General features: G+C 34.4%; 1 protein-coding gene across 50 annotated transcripts in view; it reads left to right on the top strand.

Moving 5' to 3' along the window:
• RIMS2 (regulating synaptic membrane exocytosis 2) overlaps positions 1-27,774 on the top strand; it is a 483,921-nt gene that overhangs the window by 235,025 nt on the left and 221,122 nt on the right. For 40 of the 50 annotated variants that reach the window (XM_042785735.1, XM_042785734.1, XM_032987992.2 and 37 more), the window contains 4 exons: positions 18,559-18,767; positions 20,122-20,241; positions 22,091-22,190; positions 22,975-23,098. In XM_042785735.1, the coding sequence (XP_042641669.1) occupies positions 18,559-18,767; positions 20,122-20,241; positions 22,091-22,190; positions 22,975-23,098 (553 nt within the window). Of the gene's footprint in view, positions 1-18,352; positions 18,421-18,558; positions 18,768-20,121; positions 20,242-22,090; positions 22,191-22,974; positions 23,099-27,774 lie in introns of all 50 variants that reach the window. The other 10 variants (XM_042785736.1, XM_042785730.1, XM_042785729.1 and 7 more) reach the window with 1 other exon arrangement.

Below are 27,774 nucleotides of genomic sequence, written 5' to 3'. Positions count from 1 at the left end.
ATTTTTTTATATTATGAGTACATTATACCAGAGAAATTTATCTGTTAAGGCATTCATTGAAAACTTTGAAATTGCACTACAAATAATTTTACTGTTATTTCAAAAGGAAAAATGTAGAGACATTAGTAAATTCAAGAACAACCAGAAAAATCCAATGCTTTATCAATATGATAAAGCTAATTTTCCCATTTCCTAAGCAATTGAGTAATTAGAAAAGATGCAGAATATGTACTATGCAGTAATCTAAGCTTGCTGTACCGTTTATGTATGTGTTTTTTGCTTATACTTGGTATCTCTGTAGTGTTACATAGAACTCACAGCTGAAGAAATAGAAAGGAAAGGAGAGACAAAACAGAGAACTTGACATCAGCAAAGCTTTTTCCATTTCTGAGTACTTTGTTTTGTGGTCTTCATGATTTATAACAAAAAATATTTTCGTATATAACTCATTGCGTTACTGCCAGTGGTAACTTCTATTATTGTTTGATATATATGTCATATAAGTAAATTAGAACATGGAGGAAAGACAAACTCTGAAATTACTTTCTTGTTCAATGCAGAAATGCCATATAGAAGCAAAGTGTCCATAAAGCTTATGTTATTGTATTCTTAGCACAGTATAGTCATTTAATATTATCAGATGTTTTATATCTTCCTTGACTAAAGCTGAATGTGCTTTTTTCTTCTGAAAGATGACTGTAACATTGGAATCTTAGTGAAAAGACCTGATAACCCTGTCAAGCTTCTTAATTCTGCTAACCTGCTTTTTGCTGTGCTTTTTGTAAACACCCCAGAGAGCTGGGAGATGAGATGGTTTGCTTCTCATTCCCAAACATCAGCAAAGTTCTACTTGCAGAGCAATTTAGAGTTGGAGGAGTACAAGCCTGAAGAGGCTCTTAAGGTGCAGGCTGATTTTCCTGTGAAAACAGTGATAAGAACTGCCATTTAAATGTTCAGATTTCATCCAGAAATCACTGAGAGTTCAGTGTGGAGCTTCACAATTTTATATTCCCTTTCAGCTGAGCAATGACTAGAAACCTCAGTTCTGGTTTTGATGTTTGTTGGCAACATTTGCTTTTTGTCTGGGAGAGTCACGTTTGCCTTTTTCTGGTGTTTTGATTGCTGAAGTTCTCGTTTTGAAAGTAAGAATTGTAGAAGAGTTTCTACTTCTGCCAGTTCCTAAGAAATCAGATGCTTGATTTCTTTTACCCAGCATCCTATTCAGGCATTTACAACACTGCAAGGAAAATGGCTGAAAAATACTAGCAATTGAGAGTGGAAATCCAGCATGGGAAGTGCATGTGATATCTTATGTTGGCCTATGGGAAGCTCTTCATTAAAATACAGAGCTTGCTTTAGAGAAATGTTTTAACGTATGCACAAAAACAGTTTTTGCCTGTAGTTGAAAAATATTTCCACTGGTAGGCAAGAGTACAAAAATTGAGTTCACTTTTCAATTTGAAAAAGTGTACTGGTATCTGTTATCCTGAGTCATAAATAATGAACGTGGCAGAGGAAAGGGCAGAATATGCAAGCCATGAATTCACAAGTCAGCTGAGCATGTCTCTGTTTCCTTTGGTGGCATATATATGGTTTATGGTTAGCTTTTTCAGTAAGTCTAATGTTAATGTATAATCAACTCTAGGAATCTGATGAACTGGTTTATACCTATAACTTACTCCATATTCTCCCAGTAGCCAGCAGTATGGAATAATACAGTAATATGAAGCATATGAAATGCGTTTCCAGGAATAAGTATTGAAAGTGTGGTAATATTTTAAAATGCTGACTGTTGATAGTAATGATGAAACAGACTGATAATACTATCATTTTTCTTTATCAACTCCATTGTGTTCTCCATAGGCTGCACAATATAGTGTAGATTTTTCAGAAAGTTCTAATGAGAAACAGGCTGGGGACTTAAGTGCATTGTGTATGGAAGAGCTAAATAATAAAAACATACTCAATGTAAAACTGAGTAACAAAGCAGTATTCAATATCTGAAAAATGTATATTGTTTTACTGTAAGCAGAACTTTTTCAGGATGAAGTTCTGGAACAATTCCATCAAATGCAGCATTATGTGCTTACAGAAAGACCAAAACGTTTCTGAATATTAACATTGGGCTTTTGTAACAATGCTACTTTACACAGTCCAGCTTAGTATAACCCATGTGACACTGGTCACACAAGGTGAATTTTTTCAAACTACAAAATAATTACTCTTGACACATGAAAGTGAGGCATTCTAATTTTTATGGTATTTTGTAAATTCCAAAATGAGAATATTGTATATGAAGAAACACATTTTTCCTCTCTATTCTACAAAAGAAAGTGTGTCCACGAATATGCTTAGTGTATTTAATGTAATTTAATTAATGAGGATACGTCTGCTTGTAAGATCCTAATTTCTGTGATGTTAGCAGAAAATAAAACACAAAAATTCCCATCAACACTTATAATGTATGCATTTAAAAGGGCTATATTTATATGAAGCAAAGCCAAGTATTTTCCTAAACCAAAAGAAAAAACTATTATATAAATACAATTTGAGAAATGCTGACCAGAGTCTCACTTATATCTGTATTTGCAATGTCAGCTGGCAAAATTCTGGCTGATGTCAAATATAGACGAAGAACAGTATTTTGATATTGATAAATAGAACATGGTATCTGCTAAGGTATAATGAAGCTTTTGTAATTTTGAAATAAATAATATCCACATTAAGTAAAACATTATGTATGTATACTCCCAAACATCACAGCTGCAAGTACATTTATTTTTTTTCATTTTAATACATAGGCTGAGTAATTGAATTTAAATTTATTTTATGTGAAATAGCTGAACTATACAAATTTTTGATGTAATTTCTTTCTGTTTTCCTAATTATCCTACTAGAATGTGATTTAACTCAAATGCAAACAAGAACTGCAAATAGGAGCTCTGTAAAAAGAGTGATGGTTTAAAAGACTAAGATTACTCTTGAAGATTAAATTCACAGTGTGGCAAAATAAGCTGCTGCACACCTGCCTGAGGGATCTAAGCCCTGAGCATTCACCTTGGAGAAGGCATTTGCTCCTTTGTGCACAGAATCAGAGCCCATCTCTGATTACTTCCCTTGAACTGGAATCTGGATACAACATTGTTGTGTTTCAGAACCAAATATGAATTTAAAAATTTCAGTAACCAGATTGCATGGTTGGCCATCCTTTGCTTCCTTAAATCTTTGTTTTGTACAAGTATCTTTAATATGATTACCCCATGGTCCTTTTTCAGCAGATGGATGGTATCTGGAGAAACGAGACCTATTTATTATTTTAATTTTTGTTGAAAGAGCCTGGATTATTGCAACTGTCCATTTTTTTCATGATCCTTTGCAGAACACTCATCACAGTAGTATTGAGTAGCTCCCATTCATTCCTTTATCTGTGTAGGTGGAAGAAAGCTTTATTATCTTGATTTTATGGACTGGAAATCAATGGCTCACTGTCAGAACAAATCTCAGCATTCAGATCCCTTTTATTTTGAGCTCATTGCTCATTACTGTTATGGGAAGAACTGAAGTTTCACATTTCAGTTAACCTTCGTTATAATTGTTAGATTTCAGCTGGGGGTCACTTGCCAAAACTTTGGTTGAAGTGACATTCTGTTCAGGCACAAAGCATTTAAACAAAGCAATAGATTTAATTTTTTCCTGCATTCAGTTCACCTCCCTCTAACCCCCGGGCCTGCTGCTTTGGTTTTCTGTGTGCTACTCTTCTTTCTTTGGTCTGATCTAGGTCATGTAAAATTTTGCAAAAATCAGAATCTTCTAAATTCTCAAGCTGTGATACCCATTTGACTTTCTTCCATTAGCACTACTAGCGTTTGTTCATTTCTGTAGGCTGACTTCATACCTCTTTTGCTATGTTCAAAGCTCTCCTAAATCTACTCTTTTTATGATTTATCTCTTCTATCAGATTAAGTAACCAAGACATTGTACAAGGCCAGAGCTGGAAATAGGCCCTGAAGTCTCCAGTGTGGAATATCTGCTTTTGTTACACAGTGTTTGAGAAAGAACAATCCCCACCAGTACTTTCTTGTTCTACCTCTACCCTCTAGTTCTGATGGGTGCCTTTCAGCCAGGGAAAGAACTGCAGCGTCTTGACATCCACCATAACTGGTTTTCTGGTTACACAACAGTTCTGAAAGTGTTTATTACCAGAACAGACAGCTTCCACAGGACCAAAAAAGTACATTAATCTGGCAGTCAGCTAGTTTATTATGCCTATCATAGGTAAGATAGCTTCCATTCCTCAATGTACCCAAGCTGTCAGGATGGTCAGTGGACACTTCAGTCTTCCGCTACACTGTGGATTGGTAACCTATAACTTATGGCTTATAGTAAGGTATTGCCTGGAAAGATTCCTTGTCTTGTTCAGGGCCACATAGAATTAAATATGAAAGCTGCAGCTGCCAGTGAGAGGAATATGACATTGTCTGAAATTAATGCTGGGTCAGGAACTTTCCTCATGGTTTGATAAAGGTTGGGACAACTGTTGTAGCTGGGTAACTTTGTATCCAAAGTTGTCTTTCACTAGCATTGCAGTCACCTATTTAATTAGCTTCCATGTCTGATTACATGATGTTAATTGTATGTGACATAGTTTTTGGAGTTAAGAAGAGAAGAAGATTTTATGGTTGTAAAGGCACTTTAGTAAAAGGCTGTGAAGGGTCCTATTGGATTCCTATTCTCTCTAGGAACAGGCAATCTCCTACTAAGTTCTTGGTGTGTGCAGTACCTGGAATTAAAGAAAAAATGCAGTAAGATTTTTACCTTTCCCCTACTGGGACACTCCTTGCCTTGGAAATATACGAAGGCCAAGGAGTAGAGAATTTTTGTACCTTTCTTGCTTCTGGCTTTACTAAAAGAATTAACAAATTGCTTATTATACTTTGCTTATAAAAGAAAAAGTATGTTGTAAAAAGAAAATTATGAGTCTGATCTTAAGAACACAGTCATATATGAAATGTGGAAGTAACTTTTTGCATAAGATCTCATTTAAAAACAACGAGGAAGAAGAAAAGATGGTGAATTATGGTAGAGAAGCTGTTAAATTCTGTAGCTATTTTCATTGAGACATGTAGTTTGCCAAAGTTGTTATTTCCAAAGCATATCATACTTGCCAGTTCTTTATCGGATTTGACAGAGGATGATCTGAAAGAAAGTAGGCAGGAACAGCAATGTCACCCTAAAAAGTCATTAACTGCTTGTGTTGTTTACAGTGTACAGCTGTGAGCACAGCTAATCCTACATTTGCAAAAACCTGTGGTATCTCTTGATTTCAACAAAACAATTCTAGAAATGGGTATTACAAATCACAGTCTGTTATGAAATGAATAGTAGTAAATGTTAATAGTGTCATTATTTGTATTTGCAGTATCACTGATCAAGATTTCATTTTAGTCTAATTTTATTTTCTTTTGATAGGTATAAGTAGTCCAAATTTACTTGTATAATAGTAAGCAGCAACAAAAGAATACTGAGGTTAAAATTGTTTCTAATGAAAATAAAATATTATCACATACTTTTAAAAAATTATAGATCCAGGTAAAACAATATTCTAATCGTAATAAATGTATTATCTTATAACTTATCAAGGCTTTGCTTTTTTATAAAGCCTTCACTTGGGGAAGGACTACAATTCTTACGCCACAGCAAAGGTGCTCTATGGTATTTTGTCTGTGCTGAGCAGACACAGGCAGAAAAGAGTGTTTCAGGGAGTTCTAAGAAAAATTTGCTGAGCAAGTCTTTCAAGGGACTAATGGGTGCATTTCCAAGTGTTCTCTGCCAGATTTAAATCAGGAGAATTATCCTTCTGTTGTTTATAAGTCAGCTGGCCGTATCTGTTAAGGTCATTGTGATGACACATGTGCCAGCTGTATTCCACAGCTATTTTTTTCACATCTCAGTGCAGAGATATCAAGAATTCATGATGAGGAAAAGAGGCAGCCTCTGCCCTGGTTTCCACTCCTTTACCATAACAGGCAACAAAAATTTTACCTTAACAGTAATATTTGAATAAGGGGAATTCCCTGGAACTTAATTTCAACAGGTTTCTGACACTTTTAATTTCAAACTTAGAAAAAAGAAAATTGTTTATGTAATTTTCATATTTCTTGTTACGTTTCCCAAACAGAGGCTTTTAGTTTCATACTCTGCAGAGATGAATAAGTAGCTCATGAGTGAAGTGCGTAAGTCTCTGAAGAGGACAGGTGGTGGAGTGAACATGATGCATTTGCTGCTAGTCGTCTTTAGGTAGTAGTGGGTTAGTACGATAGCAGTTTATCTGAAGATAAAACTGATGTGGAGAGTCACAAGGCGAATGTGAAAAGCCTTTTATTTGAAGGGTTGTGTTAAACTGGATTAATTATATTGTCAAGTAAGGTGCACACCTAAGGAAATGAGCAACTGAAGCAAGGGAGGAGAGGATGTTTTGAAAATGGCTGCACCACAAGTGTCTTACACAATTCTGTCTGAAGTCACTGGGTGACTTCTGAAGCATTTTGCTTTCTTATCCTTGATATATTTGCAACAAGAATGAGTTATTAACCTCATTTGGAGCAGCAAAGTTTCAGTGTTTATATCAGAAATGTTCAACTTCTATTCTGTGAATATAGTTCTTCTACCTGGAGAAGAATGGTGGTCCAGGCCGATCTACACTATTTGTTTGCTTCTGAAAAACTCTTTTGGTGTTTTGAGCTACACAAGTTACACTGGCTGAAGGAATGCTTTGTGCAATGAGAGTCTCCGTAATATAGGGCCTGGTCAAATTTATGAGGTGAAATTCCCTGCGGATTTTGCAGGCTTTAAGTATTAAGACTATTTCTCCTCTAACCTCAACTTTCCAGAAATTTAAAGATTAATGAGTAGAGGATATGAGGAAATTTCCCTTAAAAAGTATTGAAAAATACTGACCTTTTGCTTAAACTCATTCTAGAAATATTTAGCCTCAGGAGATGTATTTTTGGATAATTGTGATCACATAAAAACAGGACACTGAGATTAAAGTCCTTACGTAACTTTTATTACAACTTCAGCTACCATGAAGGCTATAATTATGGGAGCAGTTCTTGCTGACTGTGGAAAGGTCCCTGAGCAACATACTTATTTATGTATTCAGCTAAATGAAATAATTACAGAGCTAACATTAACTAACTATTCTTTTGTGGAGCCTTTTTCCATTGTTCTGTATTCTTTTGAAATAATGAAGACACTGAAAAATGCAATTAGGAAATCTAATTTTTATCATTAGGATTCAAAATTAATTTTGGAATGTGAATGCATCTATATATCTCACTATATATAACTTTAGCAATCTTACCCTTATATGTCCAAAACATTTTATTAACCATATTGGTTCTCTTTGAAGAACATCCTTAGACATTTTCTATTCAGATGAGGTTTCTGTCCAGTTTATATAGACATGAGCAGTCCTGGGTGGATGTTGGGCAGAGGAGGTTTTTTTTTTTTGTTTAATTGTATAATAAAATTTAATATTTGTTTGATAAGTAGATTTTTATAAATTCATGTCATTTACTAAGCATGAATATAATAGAGCAAGGAAAGGGCAGAACTACAATCCTAGAAATTATTAAAGAAAAATCAAATTGTATATTTCTCAAGTTTGGCACTGAAAACTGTGTGGAACATTTCACAGTTTTTGTTTCTATGTCTGTATGTCAGCAGCTCATTTTAAAAGAAAGTAATTGTAGCATCCACTTCATTTCGTTATGCAGACAAGCTACAAAGACAAATTCCTTGAATTTAACCCCAACTCCTGCAAAACTAATATACTCTGAAAGCACTAGAGAAATACTCTCAGGAGACACATAATTTTGTATTTAGATCTGCATTTAGATTACATTCAGTAACTAATGAAGGGGCCATTAACTGAGGAAACAAGGATATTGATTACTTATTTAATCTACACCCTTTGTTCTATGCACAGAAGATGATTGTTGCTCTGTGGGATGGGGGGGAGTTTGCCATCATATTATGAAAGATTATACATTAATACATTGGTATAGGGACTAAATGAATGCTCCATGGCAACCTAAGTCTCATATCATTCTTACTTTCTGAATATTTCATTTTGCAACCTAACCTTCCTCTTAATGTAGCACATATGTGAATTTTCCTGCATGCACGTATGTACATACAAACATATTGGCACAAATTAAGGTTGATGGTGCTAAGGTGTCTTAAAAAACAACCATGGTCATTGGTATTTTATTTTTCCACATCTGTTCTTTAAACTGTAAACTGCGTATAACAGATCATTGCTCTAAACTAATTTGATTATGTAGTATCGTGCTGTCAACCTGTGCACAGAAGGTATGAAACTAAATTAGACAGCTCATTATGATTGTTACTTCTGGAATCCACTGGAGTTTCATTTTGAGGTTTTCTGTTCCTGTTTAAGGAGGTGATTAATTTATTTCAGAGAAGGTGGTTTGACAAAAATAACATGTAACCAAACTCAAAACAATAGTTGTTTTTACATATACCAAATTACTTTCTTCATCACGACTGTAAAAGGGAAGATCAATAATTAATGATCCAATTACTAGTTTACAGAGACTTTTATTGCAGTGTCAAGGTGATGAAAAACTCTGTCACACTGATTTTTTTTGCTGCCACTCCAGCTTACTGAATCAGCAGATGCGCTCCATGTTTCTAGACCATTTATGGCATGTGTGCTGCCAGGGATGGATAATACTTTGGATTTACTGCTATGATTAAGCTCTTATTCCTTAAAACAAATAATTTTAACAGTGCAGTGAGCCTATGTTGTATCTGCTTCAGTTTAGAAATCAGTTTTGAGAAGGTAGCAGGTTGAATTAGTTAAAAATTACACTTGTTTAGACAATCAGAAGGCTATGATTTGTATTGAAATGCTGTATTTCCTTTTTACAAATAGTTTAATCAAACTGGTGATGTATACAACAGTAGTTGCTATTTCTGTCTTGACTGTTAGATAGAATTTTTAAATTTGCCTGTGGCTTTCTGCATAATGTAAACTGAGAATTACAGACAGGAAAATAAATCATCTTAACTGACTGGTGGTTTGCTATTCAAAATGCCTAGTTGTTCGCATATGTAATACAGAAGATTTTGTTTTTAAGGTTATTCTTATTTCTGTTCTAAAATGTGAGTTTCCTCATCAGTGATCAAGACATTTAGAGTGAATTTAGAGTCCTTTTCTGTGCCCTCTGAGAGCTTGTAATAAATTATTGGGAATACCATGCTCAAAAATGTGGACAGGGCCTTTTTTATGTTATGCCTTCCCTCCAGCTGTCCTTGTAGGACAACATCTATGTCCAAGGGTAAAAGTGGAGGATTTTTTTCCTCCCAGACAAAACCTAATAACTGAACAAGAAAAAAGCAATACTGGTTTGATTATAAAATTGCTTCACTTAAAAATTTTAAATATTTCTAATTTTAAATTATAAATAATAATAGTTATTATTATTATATTAGGTACACAGATACATTGTTTGTGTATTGATTATCCCATGCTGAAAAATCACAAGATGAATATTTCTTAATATCCCTTTTTGATCGTAAGATGTCAGTGATCCTGACTGGAAGCAGTGGAGAGAAAATGAAAAGATATGATCAATGAAACAACTGGCTGATCCTCAATCATAATATATGGGTGGCTGTTAGGCTGATGATGGACATTGATTCTAGATAGTGATGTGCCTGTGATAGGAGGCATCTCTATGTTAGTAGTGTCTCATTTCATTAGGATTATCTCTATGTGACTTTGAGGATAAAAATATTGAAAGCTATTATAAATTAATTTATTTGTGTTCCTTTAAAACTAAGCTAAGAAGATTTTCCTTTCCTTCCCGACATGTTCACTATTTCAGCTTTACTTATGGTTGATTGTTCTCTTGATGAAATGGATACAGCTCTGTCATGAGTACAACTGACATGCTAAGTTTATGTTCTTGTTTCTGCATTCGACTTCACATCTCAAAGAATCCATTCCTTTGCTGTCTTTCATGGTCTCCTGTTGTCTTCACTTTGTAAATTTGAAGCTTACTTAGTAATTAAGATATACTGATTCAAAGTAGCTTAGGGTTATTTTCTGTAATAATTACTGTTGAGATCAAAGGACTAACACTTGAAAGTAAATAAGTACACGATATAAGGGGTTAGTTTTTCTGTATTTTTTTATTTTGCTAATAAGATTTAGAAGGATCTATGCATAAGTATATATGTTGAGAATATATATACATATTTTATTTGCATTGGCTTCAGCTGTTCTAGTAGCCTTAAATGTATTATTTGAAGAAAACATTGGTATAGACTCCCTGTCAGCAGATGCCCATTTCTAAAAGAAGGTAAAATGCACCTCGTTAAGAGCTCATATGTCTGTCCAACATGCCCAAATAGAAATAGGTTCACATTTAGGATTCCGTGCATGTACAATAGATCCCTATGTCCCTGAGACTTCCAGATGCCAAGCAGTCTTGTTGGAGCTACTCTGACAGTCATTTTGCCAGTCACAACTTCAGGATGTAAAAAGAGTGGTTGTCTGTGGAAAGCTGAATATAGGGTAAGTCACCACAAAATGAAGTGCATAAGTAAATATGTCTGCTACTGCTAGTTTTCCTGAAGCTACTTATTTATTCAGTTTAACCAAGCCTCTTTCAGTGAGTGTAAATAAAATGGTAATTAAAAGAGAAATCTAACGGAAATATATATCACAAACATACACGACCCAAACCTGTTTCTTAAACGTTGCAGCTGTTTCTCACAAATTTTCAGAGTGCTCAAATTATGAACTGAGTTCTTTTCCAGTGTGCTATAAGGCTCATTTCCAACTGGCCTGTCAGGTTTTACTGCTGCCTTGCTGTTGGCAGCAAGACAGTGGAATCTGTCTGGACTATTTTCAAAGTCTGAGAAAGCAATTTGTTGTGCATGTGCAGATCAGTTCCCAGTTGTGCAGCAACTCTAACACATCGTAGAAGCATCACATCTTCTGTGCTTGTATGACAGAACTGTGCTTCCTTAGCAGTCATTTTCCAAGGTGACTAATTTTTCTGAGCCAGTGATTTGGGAAACAAAGGGGGTTGTTTTTCTCACCTTCCAGACACCAATTAATTGCTGTGTGTGTGATATCCAAGAGCTTGTTAACTTTCAGTAGACTAGTCTGTGAAGAGAGGTAGGCCCATTCAGGATACCTACTAGGCTATCTACTTTCAATTGATGGGAATATCATCACAATGTTTCAGAAGACTGAGCTGCTGAAACAAGGGCCAGATATTAGATTCTTTAATGGAATTAGTAGGTTTTATTCTCCCCCTGCATTACTAATAGTGCTTGTTTCCTCCTTAAATGGGTCCCTCATTCAGGTATAGGCAAGCTGGTATCACTGATATTGGTTCCAAGCCTGAGATGGTGAAGAGCTTGCAATGAAGCTGTCAGCTGGAACCCTAGGGTGGAGGGATGCATGGTAGTGACGGATAAGCAGGGAACATGTTTGAGGTCAACCCATGAACATATGTATGGTCTTTGCAGATGTGAATAGGGAAGAAAAAGGCATATCCAGTCAAAGGGTCTGAAAATTTAGACTATTTTAAATAATAATAATAATAATAATAATAATAATAATAATAATAATAATAATAATAATAATAATAATAATAATAAAATAATAATAATAATAATAATAAAGTAGTAAATTTCTTTTGGTTGCTTACTACTGGGCATGATCCAGAATGTTTTCCTTTGTATTCTGATGAACAAATTTCCTTTTCCAGGCATAGGCTCAAAACTTCCTACAGAGAGAATAGAAGAAATAAGTGGAAAAGTAAAAACGCCAGAAGTAGGGTTAAAAGTGTAATTTGGAGTAAACAACTTCCTAAGACAAAGTCTTAAGGGCAATCACACAAGAGAGAAATCCATATGATATCATGCTTAATTAGTTCCAGTTTTCCCTGATCTCATTAGAAATAGAGTAGCAGGGAACATATGACAAAGTTGTGCAAATCTGATAAACTTCATTAATAAGATATAAACTGGCAGTGGTAGACTGGGTCCCTGATATAAAACCTCTGGCTGTTTCCCATGTCTTCTTAACAGTACCGGTCCATTTTCTTGGTGGCCCTGAGTGTGAGTGTCTGTACTGGATCACATGATAGAGGCCACTGAGCGGCAGTCTAGATGGATAGTGTTGTAAACACAGAAACTAACCTGCTTAAATGAAAGCTTTTCAGTAGCTGTAGTCCACCTTCCATTTCTCTCCAGAGCCCTTCTGATATAGGGCTTCACTGGGGGCCTTGCAGTTAAGAGGAGGATCAAGTGACACGGGATGTGCTTTGCTCACTTATGATGAAAATGAGCTTGGAGGAGGAATATACTCAGTTGCAAGGCCAAATCATTTGTAGTGTTGAGTAATGACACAGATGCACAATCGTTAGCTCATGAAGCAGTATGTAGTCAGGTAGACTCCACAGCTTGAAGAATTTAAAGTTACATGACCTGTCCTTTTTGGCAGTGAGATTTGAATTTGAGGAAACATTTTTGTTTTACTTGGTTGAAAGCAAAATGATGTTTTAAATTTATCAAGGGAAGAACTTTCCAGTTTAGATAGGTCATGCTTTAGATAGAAAGCGTTGTGGGTCATCCAGATATCCTATGTGAAGGTCTGGGCACCTTAGAACATCCCAAATGATTCTGTATGTGTAGAATAGCCATTTAAATTGAGCATCTTATGTCTAAACTGTTTGGAAGTTAAATAGTTTTGGACTTGACCATAAACTTGGACAACACTCAAGAAATAGTAGACACATACTGTGTGGTTTAGATTCAAATTACTTGATGCATTTTAAAAGATACTTAATTACCATATTTCTGGATGGGAAAGATGTTCGAAGAAGCAAAAAATACGTCATCAAACATTGAAATATAGGGGGAATGGAAACTGATTGGAATTCTTTTAAATATACAGTGTCATTCAAGGTTCCCATTGCTACAGGAAGTTCCCATTGCTGTGGGTTCCTCGGTGGAGAAGAAGGGTGGTCTGCCTATTTGGTTTTGGCTAAATAAAATGAGCAAAACATACTAAACATAAGTAAACTTCCAAAGGTTTCTGCTTAACTCCACTTATATGGAAAGGCTAGGTCACTGATGTGATTTTTCTCCCATCCTGATTTGTCCATGCAAGCTTTCCATGTACACATAGAGCTCACTGACATGAATAAGAACAGACCTCACATATGTCCTTTCTCATATCCAGCTGCATGCTTGAACTCATGAAGCATCTGAATGCTGTTATGACATTAGCTAAGAATGTATCTTGTTTAGTAATATATTCCTTTTTCTTTGAAAGATGGCTTTGATATTATAGTTTATATAATTTATCAGTGAGGTGATAGTTTTTCCTGAGTATTTTCTGCTGCATACCCTAAATGCACATATTTTCAATAATAAAGCATCTGCTACTGTGGAAGAGAAATATCTGAGACCAGCAAATGCATTCTCTGGTAGTCAGAATTAAAACTACAGTGTCTTTGTTATGGAAAGATTATGGTTTAACAATTTCTCTTGTAAGGAAACAAACAACTATGTGTCTTACATATATTACTTTTAATTTTCCAAGATTTCACAAATCATTTACCCGGTCCAGATTTTAATATTTATAGAACTTGCACTGAATAATTTATGTCCAGTGATCTTATCAGGTCATTCTTTCTACCTCAAAAAAGTGTGGGTATAACTAAGCAATACATGTATCTCATAGAAATGTAATCTGCTACAGGGCTTGTAGACAGTTATCCCGGTTATATTTTTACAAGTTAAAATGTTTATTAATAATATGATTGCATTTTATTAACTCTTACAGTATTTAGACCTGTCATTTAGATGACAGTGCAGTCCTCTAAAAATGCAAATGATCTACAAGGGCTTTATAATTTCTAATTTCTATGACAATTTTTTTGAAACATATAGCTATGTATTTTAATGGAAAAAATAATACAGCTATGAAGAAAACAGTCTTTGGATGGAGTTGTTGCTTATTTTCTTATAATTTTAATTTTAGAGTAACTGCTGTTTACTGTGAGACACAACTAATTTAAAGAGAAAGTCAGCTTTCTACATCTTGACTGAAATGGAGAGGGGAAAATAGTAGAGCAAGAAGTGGGAGTGCTTTGATCATGCAACAGGCTCAACTTTGCTCATGTTCCTCCATGCAGGTTTAGGTTCAGGACTTACCATTTGATAGAGTAACTGTTGCTGCAAAATAACTAGTTCTTTTAAAATTTAAGTAATTTCTATGTGCTAATGTCTCAGGTATGCTGGACTAAATGTGTCTAATCTTGGACACATATAGTGTGTGTATGCAAGTGTATGGCAGTTCATGGGTGACAGGATTCTTGGAAAACTTTTTCGTAATCAGAAACCAGTTACACCAGCAGATGAGACTGGGACCTATGTTTAAAGACTTGAACAAAGAAGCTGGTCCAGAGATCCTTTTAGTCTTCATTACCACTGCTAAGGCGAAGAGTGAAAAAGAGAGTATATGATACCCTGTTCACATGACATATTAAAAGAAATATTTGGTATTTCTAATTGCATAAAATCAGTCCAGTAGACTTGCCTTCCATGAGAGCTTGAAGACTCCTGAGTCCTTTCTGTGCTAATTTTGGTAATTTCTTGAATATGTATACAAATAGTTGAGGCTTTGTCAAAAGAGTAATTTAGGGTAGTAGGATCTTCCTGATGAAAAGATGATGACTATCTGACTGAGTCACTGAAACCTCCTTTATAAGCAATGGAGGACAAATAAGACATTTTGGGTATGGTGAAGGTATGATTTATCTCACCTGGAAGTACACATCTAAAACAGGTCATATGAGCCACACCTTAAAAAGTTTTGTTTCCCTTCACTGACTGTAAAAGGAACACAGGCTGATTAATTCAGATGTATATATCTGTACAGTAAAAATCCAAAGTTTGGGTAGAAGAATTAGATATCTCTAGATTTAATTAATTGAAAGTTGGCTGCAAAATTTCTTTAACAGATGTAAAAAGTCTTACCTTAAGAGAACTTTATTCCCTGAGAGTAGAGAGAAATTGGAAGTTCTACAGTGGGAAAAGAACCATTGTATTTTGGTTTTACTGTATTAATAGTAAGTTTTTAAAATTTTAAGTTATTACTCTCAATAGCTTAAATAATATGTGCTATCACATATTGTTGTATGCATTAATGTGTGTAGATCACTATTTTGGATAGCTCTATTAAAAAACAAACAAACAAAAAAAAAGGTATCCAGAATTTCTTTCTCTCACTGAAAGTCAGTGTGTATGTTTCAAATGTGGGTGTGTATATGCCAGACTGTTAGAGCCAAACACTGCTCAATGTTTGCTTATAGAAACACCTATAGGATGAATTTATATATATATATACAGCAAATCTGTACTGTAAAGTACAGTTACTGTAAAGCTAATTTAATTTCTATCTTTGAGTGTATGCCTGTAGGCACATATTGTGAAGATGGGAGTAGTGAGCGAAGACTGGACCAGTTGTTGGTGACTAGGTATATGCACATTTGCAGTGGAAATGTGTATATTGTCAGTACATCTCAGGGGCCTCAACTTCTCAATGAGTTATTTTCCTATTTTTAAGAAGTTATTTTCTATGTAGACACACAAATGAAAATTCAATTTGATAGGAAACCTTGTTCTTGACAAGCTCATACAGAACTGTATAATTGATATGGGAAAAGTCATGACCAGGAGAGCTGGCAAAGCCATGATGGGTTTTCATAAAGTACAAGTAAAATGCTGTGTTCACTGTGGAACAGCAAGAACATAATAGCTATACTTCTGGATTCATTTCCAGTGGTGGCTTATAAATCATAGTTGAGATTGTTGCTGAGAATTTTAAAACCTTAAAAAATGTCCAGTAATTTTCAGTGATAGATTCTTAACGTCTAGTGGTAGATATCTGCATTTAAATTCAGTCATTTCAATGAAAATACACCATTTCTCAGAAATAGTCAGGATTTGGAATGAGTGAGAATTATCACTTTTAACAGTTCTTCTTATAAAGCCCATCTTATTTCAGTGCTCTGCTCCTAGGTTTAGATACCAAATTATAAGGAACAAAATTACAACTTTTTTAGTCAGACTTTGGGTTTGGGTACAGCAGTTACACTGATGATGGAAAATAACTGCTGGAAGAGTATGGGCTTATGTGCCTTTAGTTCATGTAGTTAGAGCTGAGAAGTCATCATTACTGTAATGAAATGAGTTTTCCTCACTTAAGATCAATTTTTATATTTTAAAACCAGGGTTTGTAAAACAGACAATATGTAGACTAGAACTCTTGCTTTCTTCTGGTTATCTCTAAATGTAGATTTATGCAGTAAAGGCTAGATCTTCCTGAGCTCACTAATGATTTCACTCGGTTTCCCTGAAGCAATGTCTTTGGAGGCAGAGGTAAGGCAGCACTGAAAATTCAATGGCAGAAGTACCTTTTGCAAAATGTTACTAGATTTCAGAAGAATATTTCCTTTCCCTTTAGCAGGATAGCTACACTTTTATCTGTAATATAGTCAAGATGTTAGTGGTCATGAGAAAGCAGTTATGGTGAGAATTTTCCATTTTTAAATGTTATCTTCCTTTCAAGAATCAAGAAACACAGTTAATATATTTGCAGCAGGCCTATTTATTAGTTGGAAAATATGAATGAATTAAAGCTTCAAAATAATTTCATGAGGTTCCCTTACCACTGTTTTTATGAAATCAAAGGATATTTGATATGCTACAATGTTTCTGCAAAATGTAAGGGAATAAGTTCAAAGTGTCTTTTTGAAAATAAAACCTTTGTATTCTGTACATTTCCTTTTTTAAAATGAAAATGAGGCTTGATTTTTTTTTTCCATATGGCAGATGAAAGTCTATATATTAGGAGAAAATAAGTGAAAAAACCCCATATTTCTCATTGTACATAGCATCCCTCTGGGGAGACTGTATTTTACTTTTCTAAAGCATGTATTATCTTTTTGTTGCTTAGTTTTATGGGGCTGTATCTTCACATCCTCGCTGTAAATTTTTCTAGACAAAATTTAAGACTGTGATTAGACCTATTAGTTATATTTCACCAATTTATTGATGTAGTTTCAGAGGAATATGTTGAACAATGCCAAAGCAGGATCTGAAGTAATGAAAATGGAAAAATGTAATTTGTGATCTGTCATAAAAAGAGCAGAACTACTTTGGTTTAGTGTTCTTTTGGTCATGAAACTCAACAGAAAAGTCAACATTTTTTCCTTCATACAATAGTGTCAAAATATTATGTAACATGTAGTAATAAAATATTTTTCATGTAACATGTGCTAATGATGAGGGAAAAAAAACGAGAGAGAAATGTAATAATGCAAAATGTGTGGGCATAATTTACAATTTAAAGTACCTACATAAAAGAATGTTTTAATAAAATATGTGAGTCATTCTCCAGTTCTATGGATAGCAGCATTAATTTAGACCTTTTCTTTAATGCTGTTTTTTAAACCTTTCTTCCTACCATGTGTCTGCCATATAGGTTAAATTCTGACTCTATAAAATATATATATATATATATATTTCGTCAAAACCCTACACATTCATTCCCAGTTATGAGGTACTTGTAGATACTAGAATTCTTCTTTATATTTAACCAGCTGACATTTTTCTGGGAATTTCAAGCAAAATGAATATGATTTTTATTCTACAAATACTTTCTGTATTTGTTTTTCTTATCAATCTATCATACTTAACAGATCATTTAACCTTCCTTAAAACTTCATCTACCATACAGCTGAATATAGAGTATTTTATTGAAGTGATTAGAATAAATGCTAGTTTGTGTTAGAAAAACAAAGAAATATGTTCCTTAAAACAAAACTGTTTCTTTAGATTATGATAAAAATCCATTCTATATTCAAATGCGCTTTTTTCCCCTGAGATGTCTATTAGGAATACAATACAGTTTGCCTTTTCTTTTAATTTACTGTAAGTAATTTTATAGGAACAGTTAAAAACTCCGAAGCAATGATGCTTTACATTGTACATAATGTTATGCGCACACAAACACACACAGACGTATCTCCTTCCTCACTGTATTTCATATCTGTTGTATTCTGTTGGAGCCTCAACTTTTTCTTGGAAGCTCTTTGCAAGCCCTGCTAACAGAGGTTATGAATCAAATAGGATAATCAGAAGTCTTTACAATTTTACTGTATCTTTGTCTTGTCTGTCCTTTCTGTCACCTTTCCTTTACTGCACTATCTTGTCTGTCTGATTCTCACAGGAGACATGGATTACAACTGGTTGGACCATACGTCTTGGCATAGCAGTGAGGCATCCCCAATGTCTTTGGTGAGACATGTGGAGCCTTACCATTTAGTTTCCTTTATCATTTCACATTTCCTTTGTTTTATTTACACCTTTGCATGTTTTCTTTTTTGTATTTTTCTTTTTTTTTTTTTTTTTTTTTTTTTTATCCCACACCTATAGGGGACAGTCAAAGGGGAAAAAGAAAAACTAGTGAGCAGGCAGCTTTGTCGGATTCTAACACCTTATCCGAGAGGCAAAAGAAAATGGTGTGCTTTGGTGGCCACTCTTTGGAAGAGGACTTGGAATGGTCTGAGCCTCAGATAAAAGACTCTGGGGTAGATACGTGTAGTAGCACAACTCTAAACGAGGAACATAGCCATAGCGAGAAGGTACTGAGATTATGGAGCCTGCATTTTAACCTGCTCATTTGGTCTTTGTTTGCTCTCTGTCACTCATTAAAATAGTACATAAAATAAAAGTTAGGGTGTTTCTAGAGACAATGTAGCATTTCTTAAGGTGCAGAAAAGAAAAACAAATGAAAAGTCTCTGCATGCTTGCAGCTTTTACTGTTTGGCAGCCTAAGAAAAAAATTGAGAGGGTAAAGGAATATTGTTCTTATGGTTGCATAATAGCATGTCATGGTATTACCTTCACGTATAAAGTAATTAACAATAAAGATTCTACTGATTGGCTTATTTGATTTACTATGTTCAAACTCCTGGGACTGAAATTAAATTAATAGTTTAAACCCTGGGTGAAAAAGGGAGAAAATTTGGTCTCTGCACAGAAAAGTTGTTTTTCTTTTTTCCCTTTCACTGTCATGGTTGTTCTTTTGTTCTGTTGTCATGACATTTTTGTGCACTATTGTGCAGAATTAAAGGCTGTGCCATCTGCTTTGGTATTTTTTATTTTTGCTTTCTGTTTGGTGGAGATTATGATAAATCTTTTTAGAGTTATTAGTTGTAATGGGAGCAGATTTGTCTGTGCCTGCTAATTTTGCATGAAATAGAGCATGGAATATTATTTTTCTGTGAAAAAGTGCTATGATTACACAAAATGTAAAAATTTTATTAATTATGCTAATATACAAGTATAACTGTGCCCATGTATAATTATGGAATAATAATGTTCATGGTAACTGCACTTCATATGTGAATTAATTATTCCAAGAAATAAATTATACATTTATATAGAGTAATGACTATACCTTTTAATGTATTCTATAATTTTTAATAAACTAATACTACTGAGAGAAAGTAAAACACTGAAAACTTTTGCTAGTCTTAGAGAAAACTGACACTTTTCGAATAGTGGAAAAAGAAGAAATGTCTTACATCAAATTTTGGGTTTGAGTTAAACTTCTTTTTCAGTATTACTCTTATACTAGACCTGACCTCTATGGTTGTTTTTGTCAATACTCAGGTAGGATTGTCATTGTGTGTAGATAACTATGTATAGTTGTCCATGCCTTTCTAATAAGACGCAAAGATCATTCTAGATATTTACAAATTGGATTTAGTAAAATAGATAATGTTATTAAATATTAGACATACATTGTGATGGAGTATATATTCAAATAAATCTTCTCCAGCACAGTTTTCTGTCATTCTATTATATCAAATATTAGTGTAATCATAATACTTTTATGGTATATTTAAAATATATCAGGAAATGAAAAGTATTACTGAAATATTTTTCTTAAAAATCCTATTCACTGTATTTTCCATTAACGCCATATGATAGCATCCAGTAACTTGGCAACCATCCAAAGATGGAGACCGTCTCATTGGTCGGATTTTGTTAAATAAGCGACTAAAAGATGGAAGTGTGCCTAGAGATTCGGGAGCAATGCTCGGATTGAAGGTTGGTAATGAATAATTTTAGAACTAACAACTCTTTCAATTAAACTAGCTACCTTATAATGAAAGTATTCTCACATTATATGGTATATGTATACCGATATCTATAATGTCTTACCATTCTCAAAATTACAATATAGAGACATTTTATATTCAATTACCAGGAGTAATTTTATAGGGTCCCTGACAGGCTCAAAAAATTTGTATTTTTCTGAAAAAATTGGACATGTTTTCACAAGTTTACTGAGAATGTCTGTTCTGCAAGGTATTAATTGCATCCTTGCTGGGCAAGCCAAGCCTTGTCTGCTTTCTTCAAAATTAAGCATTCCACCATGGTATAACTTCTGTTCTCCAAAAAGAGGGGAGAAATGTGAAAAGTAGATTATCTCTTTTCAAGATATGGGGGACATCTAGAAGTTAATATTTCAATCCAGAGCAGAGTCTGCCAATAGAAGAGCCTGTTTCTGGATTTTTTTTCACCTCTGATTGTTTGATTTGCTACATTTTAAATACACAAGACAAAATCCTTTAATATTTATTGTATATTATCATGAAGTAATATGTTTGTGTCTCTTTCGTGATACAGTACTCTTCAAAAACATTATGAAGATACTTCTAGCTCATACCTTGATCTCATTTTTGTGTGATATTATTTTCAGTTCCAGCTCAATACTGGTACAAGAATGAGAATTAATTATACACAGTAAAAGTAACAAGCATCTATTTGTTCTGATTCAACATCCTTGTTGTAAGAAAGTTTTAAGAAGTTTGATTAATTCTTCATTCTCTATTTACCATGACACTGACTTCACTCTGGGTATGCAGATTAGGCTATAGTCATACACTGTAAATAGGGATTACATCAGTGTAGTTACTTACAGTTTTTGAATTTTTTATTTACTTGACAAATGATTTTTTTTTTTTTTAAAGTCAGTGGAGAAGCCAGTTGAACATCATTTTTGATATGTGTGCTATTGTCTTAATGTTAGAAGATGTGAGCGAAGAGACTGACAGTGCCACTATGAAATAATTTTTGTTTAAAAATTATTTTAAAATAATTAATTTTAAGTTTAAAATTCTAAAATCTTACTTTATAAAGATGAACTCTTCACTAAGATTAATGAAGAGTTTAGATTCAAGAACAACTACTTTTTAATCTCAGTAGACATCTGAAAAGAGTGATTTTCAGCAGTTATTCCTGACCTGAATTTTCAAAAATATACATTATTGAATGTAACCTAAACTGGACTTAGTACCACAAATTTTAAATCCTAATATAAAGACTGTTAAGAAACTTTAAAAAATTGAAAATTATGCACTTATAGCTGATTCTGCTATGTGAATCTCCCAATTCCAAGATAAATATTAAAGTTAAACCTGTTGATGCTTACTGTAAAAAAATCTTCAGTATGACAAATATTTTCATCTGACTTGCCCAGCCAAAGTGAATTTGATTAAGATGTTTGATGCTTAATGTGAACATAATGAGTTCTGTTACATTAATACATGTTTTCTCTTAAAAAGTATTGAAGTAAGTATTCTAATGACCAATACCTTACTTCTTTTTTGGGGCGGTAATTTATAATACAGTGAAATAATATACATATATTTGCTAAAGTTTAAAAGCTTTAGCATTCTGCTTTTGCATTTTGTTTAAATTACATAAATAGCCAGAATAGGCACAAATATAACATGCCATAGCCAAAATTTTGGGGTGTTTTTTTCAGGCATGTCTGTCTTACCTGGGCTACCTCAAAACCAAGGAACTAATTGAGTTCACCTTTCTGTTGCCAGAACATTTAAGTAATTTAAAGTAATTTTCATTCTGTGGAAATATTTCCTCTTTGAAACAGGTAGTAGGAGGAAAGATGACTGAATCAGGTCGACTCTGCGCATTTATCACCAAAGTTAAAAAAGGAAGCTTAGCTGATACAGTGGGGCATCTTAGACCAGGTATGTATCTACTATAGATCTATATTGCTGAGTTGCTTTTCTGAAGGTGATAACAAGTGAGTTCAATTAGGTGTGAAATTATGTTAAATAGGTGTGAGGAATTACTGCAGAATTCAACCTTACATTCAATTATTAGATTATTGACATTACTGCTTTTGTGAAACATATGAACTGTCATGCTGTTCAAAATAATATTTTAAATTCTTTATTCATGTTTTTATACTCAAAATAATATTCCACTGATGTCCTGCCAGTCATTTTGTGGTCTATATTTTATTTAGAGCAAACCAAGCTATTACAGATGTGTGAACAGAACCAGCTCAATTAAGAAACTGCTTCTATCCCAACATGCAAACCATGGATTGCTAGATTGGAGAATATGCAAGAGATATTAACTATTAATATAAGAACTATCTGAACCTTAAATACTAAACTTGTAGAGGTGAATGGATCTTCAAAATAGTAAGTTGATGAGATATGATGTTTTAAAGACCTGCATTTTCTAAAGAGCATGTTGGGATTTCTGTAAACCATGGCTGCCAAAGCGAGTAAAAGCTCTATCTAATTCTATAGGGGTCCTGCTGATGATACGGTTTCGCTAAACTTTACGTATTTGAAGCTCAGCTGCAGAAAACGTTTAATACTCAGGATTTTTCTGTATGATGGACTCCAAACTTATTCTAAAACACAGGTTTCACAGTTCAGTGAACTGACAGTTTAATGGCTTAAATTGTCATTATAAGTACAGTACTTCCTAAGCAGAGTGTTATTACTGAAATTATAGGTGATGAAGTATTAGAATGGAATGGAAGGCTACTACAAGGAGCCACCTTTGAGGAGGTGTATAACATCATTTTAGAATCCAAACCTGAGCCACAAGTGGAGCTTGTTGTTTCAAGACCAATAGGGTAAGTAATTTTGTAAATTTTTGTATTAACTATGATAAAAATGTTGCTAAATTTCACTTTTAGGGCAAGCATATCAAACAGATTCATAAACATTGTAAACAGTAAAACTATGCAAAATTATGTAAACCAAAAGCATAGCCAGAATGGTAGATCGAGCCAGTAAGTAAAAAGGGCTAATTTGGTCAAAGATGTGTTCCCTTCTGTGGTTGTTTAGTTGGTGATCCTGCCTGTATTGGCTCTGAAACTGTGGTTATACTCTTTATTGTTGCAATTCTTGACTTGATTTTTACTTCTCCATTGCCGTTTTTATATAATATATATAAAATTATATATTTGTATTTGGTCTGTGAACTGATGTTGAACTCTATTGACAGTCTGCAATGTAGAATTTCACACAAAATACAGTATGCTAATGACATAATCAATATGCTTTGGAAAGTCTTGAATCCACATTCTCATCTTCATCTATGAAATCTATTAAATTATTGCTTGTTATTGAATACAGAACATAGCTGAATGAATAGCTATCACTGTGTGGGATTTTTTCTTTGGTCCTTTACATTGCCCCATTTTCTTAACTTTCAGACCTATGTCTCAATGTCTAAACTTAAATTTTTCTTGCATAGAAATAGTTATTTTTTTGTATTAGACTGTGAATCCTTCCCCTTCTTCACCTGTTACTTTACTTCCAAGTTCCTACAGCATACAGTCACATGCATCCTTTTTTTACTTCTCCATTTGAAGTTCCATAGTTGATCATACCAGGGCTGTGAAGAGGGAGATGCTTATCATTGAATCTGAAGATGCTTACAGTTGTTAAGAATTTTCTTTTTTCTCCTGCAGAATTTGTTATTATGTATATGATGCAATTGGACAGGGTGCTAGGTAATCTCATCCAGGCTCCCTTTTCTACATGAGGTTGGACCAGATGGTCTTTCAAGATTCCTCCCAACCTGGGCTGTTCTGTGATTCTATGATTATATATTAATAAATATATTTATCCCTTTATTTTGTATCCAATACACATAATTATAGATATAAATACATTTATATATACAAGTACCTTTATAGGTAACATAACAATTAAAAATGAAGAGGTACTAGACACTATCTAGAACCATATAATCTGAGGAAAGGATTTCAGTGAGGATAATTTGTTATCACTTCAGCTATAATAGGAACTTCTTGTGTTTGACACATCAGGAACTTAACATGTGGGAACTTAATTTGGTTTGACAATTTTAAACAAACTTGATCATAACAAAAACTGCTTTATCTTGTCAGTGAGATGAGAGGTTATCTCCTACATACATATTGAACTGCAGCCCCTTTAGGGTAAAGGCTTTATCAGCTGTCCCCTCCTCAGAAACCTTTGCATAACTCGGGAGTTGTAGGCATAATAGTAATGCCAAGGGTCAGACTACATTACTAGGAGAATATTGTCTCAGGAAAGGAGGTTTCAAATTAATTTCATACAGGTGTAAGAACTTCCATAATTTCTTTCAAGTAGAAGTTGATAGCAAAAGTTTCAAGGAACTGCTTATGTCTTGAAAATAAGCCTTTTTTTTTTTTTTTTTTTTTTTTCTTTCTGCATTCTCTACATTGTGCTTTTGTATTTACAGTCTGTTGTTTATCCTCCTTATCATCATGTCTTCTGTTATGTTGCCATGTGCTCCACTTGCTGTCACTAGAGCCCCTCATCTAGAATTCCTTAAATAAAATGCTGTGGGCTCTCAAGATGTCTTCTTCAGCTTTAACTGCTTGTCACATAGTCTGAAGAACTGAGCCAGATGAGGGCTAAAAAAGTTGTTCTGTGTACTTGATTCCCAGTGTCTTTTTGCAGTAGATGTAAAAGAGGGTTTTCACCTCCAAAACTCCAGTTACTAATCTAAATGGATTTATAACCAAAGCCTCGGTGATGAATACTTTCTGCAAATTGGCTCTGGTCAGATGTATGTAACTCTTTGGATTTTGATATTGACAATATAGCTTCAGAAATGTTTTTCATGAAATTTGAGTTGATGAACTGGAAATATCATATTATCTTTTTAATTTGGTCATAATAAAATGGACTATAGAAATTAATACCTTATGCTTGCCCAAGGAAACATAACACCATAGATCTGTGTTCTGTCCCAGGGAATAAAGTTTCAATGTTTTTAAAATCATTAAAAGTACAGATTTACCAGATGTCAGAAGTGATTATTTCAATTACAGTAATTGATGCCTAGTTGAAGGATTTAACTTTTGCATTGAGGTATATCCTATTACTTATAAAGAGAGTATCTTGATGGTCTCATGGCAACGCACTAACTCATGCCAGAAATCTTCAGAGAATTACTGGGCAATTAACTTAGCTGAGAAAAAGAACCCATTGTCACATCTTTATTTTCTGAATACAAAACCAAACTCCAGTAAACACAATTGTTAGTTCTTCTTCATTTTGTTATGGGCTGACTGCTGTGAAAACTGAAGATGACAAGCTAAGCTGATAAAGGAAGATAAAGTGGAAAGCTCCTTTAAAAAAATATGATCATATGCTTTTGGCATGCAATTTATCCCTTTTTCTATCTTAAAATATAAATTGATGGCCATGTTGCTATTCTGTGTGAGATGTCTGTACACAAGAATGTATTTATATTCTGCTTTTGAATTTTCAGAAATAGTTATTTTAAAATGCATGTTATTTTCATACTTACTGTTTTGAATTTGGAAGGAATGTTGCATTATGTTTTATTAATTATTTTATACAATCTACTTGCAATGGATCTTATATTAAAATGTAAGGAGATGCCTAAAACTGCTTCTGAATCTGTTTATCTCAGTGAGAGTTCAATGTAAGAAATACCATTCACACTGCTGTGATATACTGGGATCTGTATGCTTTAGGAACATAAATGATAGTGTTCAAAGCTTTCAAGTTTATTGTTTCATCTATCAATAGAAAACTCATATTCAATCTGTTTACAGTGATATGTGATTTCAAGGTTTTCTTCTCGAACTTGTATGATAGAAATGCTTTTTTGAAGTTACAAGTTAGGCTCAGGAGTGTATTACTGAGTAAAGTCATGGGTGAGTGTTTGGTCCCTTTATAAATTCCACATATATCAAGTATGCAAACTTAAATATTTACTTCTTCGATAGCCCTTGAAAGATTCTGACAACAGAGACAGTGATTTTCCTTGTCTATAGTGTGCAGTTACAGCAGTTGTATGCCTTTTAATTTGTTTGAATTATTGGGTGCTGTGCATCAATTCACTTAGTAACATTCCTGAGTCTGCTTAGTAAAGCTATCTTTCTAGTGAGTCTTGAAAAATGTGTGGAAATGGTATACCGAAAAGGAACTAGATAAGTTTTATTTCTATATAGTACAAACCCTTTAGTTTATACTGTATGAGACAGTGGGTATCGCTGAAAGCATTTTTAACTTCCTCTTCCTTTTCATATACCTTTGTGGTGGGTTGACCTTGGCTGGCCACAAAATGCCCACCCAGCCGTTTTCTCCCTTCTCCTCCTTAACAGGACAGAGGGATGAAATAGACAGAAAAGCTCATGGGAAGATCACTCAGCAATTACTATCATGGGCAAAAGAGACTCCACTTGTGGAAGATTAACTTATTAGAAATTGATAAGAGAATAGGAAAGCGAGAATTAAAACCAAAACTAAAACAACCTTCCCCTCACCTCCCTTCTTCCCAGGCTCAAATTCTCAGCTTTGTTCCTGGCTCTCCTACCTCGCCACTCCGCCAAGCAGTGCAGCAGGGTGGGGAATGGGAGTTGTGGTCAGTCCTCCTCCCCATCCTTCTCTGACCTTGGTGTCTGCAGGAATGTTTTCTCTTTTTTTTTTTTTTTTTTTTTTCTCCTCACCCTTCTCTCACAGCTGCTGCACAGCTTTTTTTTACCCTTCCTTAAACATGTTATCACAGAGGCACCACCGCCTCGGCTGACGGGCTCCGCTGTGCCCTGTGGAGGGTCCACTGGGGCCGGCTGGAACCGGCTGGAACCGGCTGGAACCGTCTGGAACCGGCCGTGCCTGGCAGGGGCAGCCCCGGCCTCTCCTGGCAGAGGCCGCCCTGCACTGACACCCAGTTGCAACCGTGGAGAAGCCAACTGCACTGAAACGCACATCATGATTATAAATATTGTTCTGACTGTGACTTAGAGCGGAAGCTCTTCATCTTGCTTGGTTTTGCTCAAATACCTCCAAAATTATTTATTAGCATATTGATAGCTTTTATTAGCATACAGTAGTGTTTACCCCTCATAGGGAGAATATGTTCGTTTGTGGGGGTGGGATGGTGTAATGCGGTACTTAGTCATTGTGACTGTTTTAAAATTACATAGCTGTACATGCAGCTTAATACAGGTGTTGCAACATCCCATGTATATGCAACGATGAAATTTTTTCAGATTAAACTGTACATTTTATTTAGTCATGGAAAAGGTAAGAGTGTCCAAATTTGGGGTTCAAGGACAGTAAAGGCCATATTGAGATAGCCTTTATTGACAGTCTAGTATGTTTGAGTAAGGGTCCAGTAAATTTAGTTAATGTATAATGTCATCATAAAGCCTACTACTCACAGTTTTAGTCTACCATTAACTCTGAGATTGTTCTTTTTTATTTGCTGAATTATTTTATTTGTGACTGTGCAGCCTCTCTCCTGCATCTACCCAAC

This window comes from Tyto alba, unplaced genomic scaffold (genome assembly GCF_018691265.1).
Source record: "Tyto alba isolate M040663 unplaced genomic scaffold, T.alba_DEE_v4.0 Super-Scaffold_9, whole genome shotgun sequence".
In the NCBI taxonomy this organism is placed as follows: Eukaryota; Metazoa; Chordata; class Aves; order Strigiformes; family Tytonidae; genus Tyto; species Tyto alba.
This window is presented reverse-complemented; position numbering and strand designations above follow the sequence as displayed.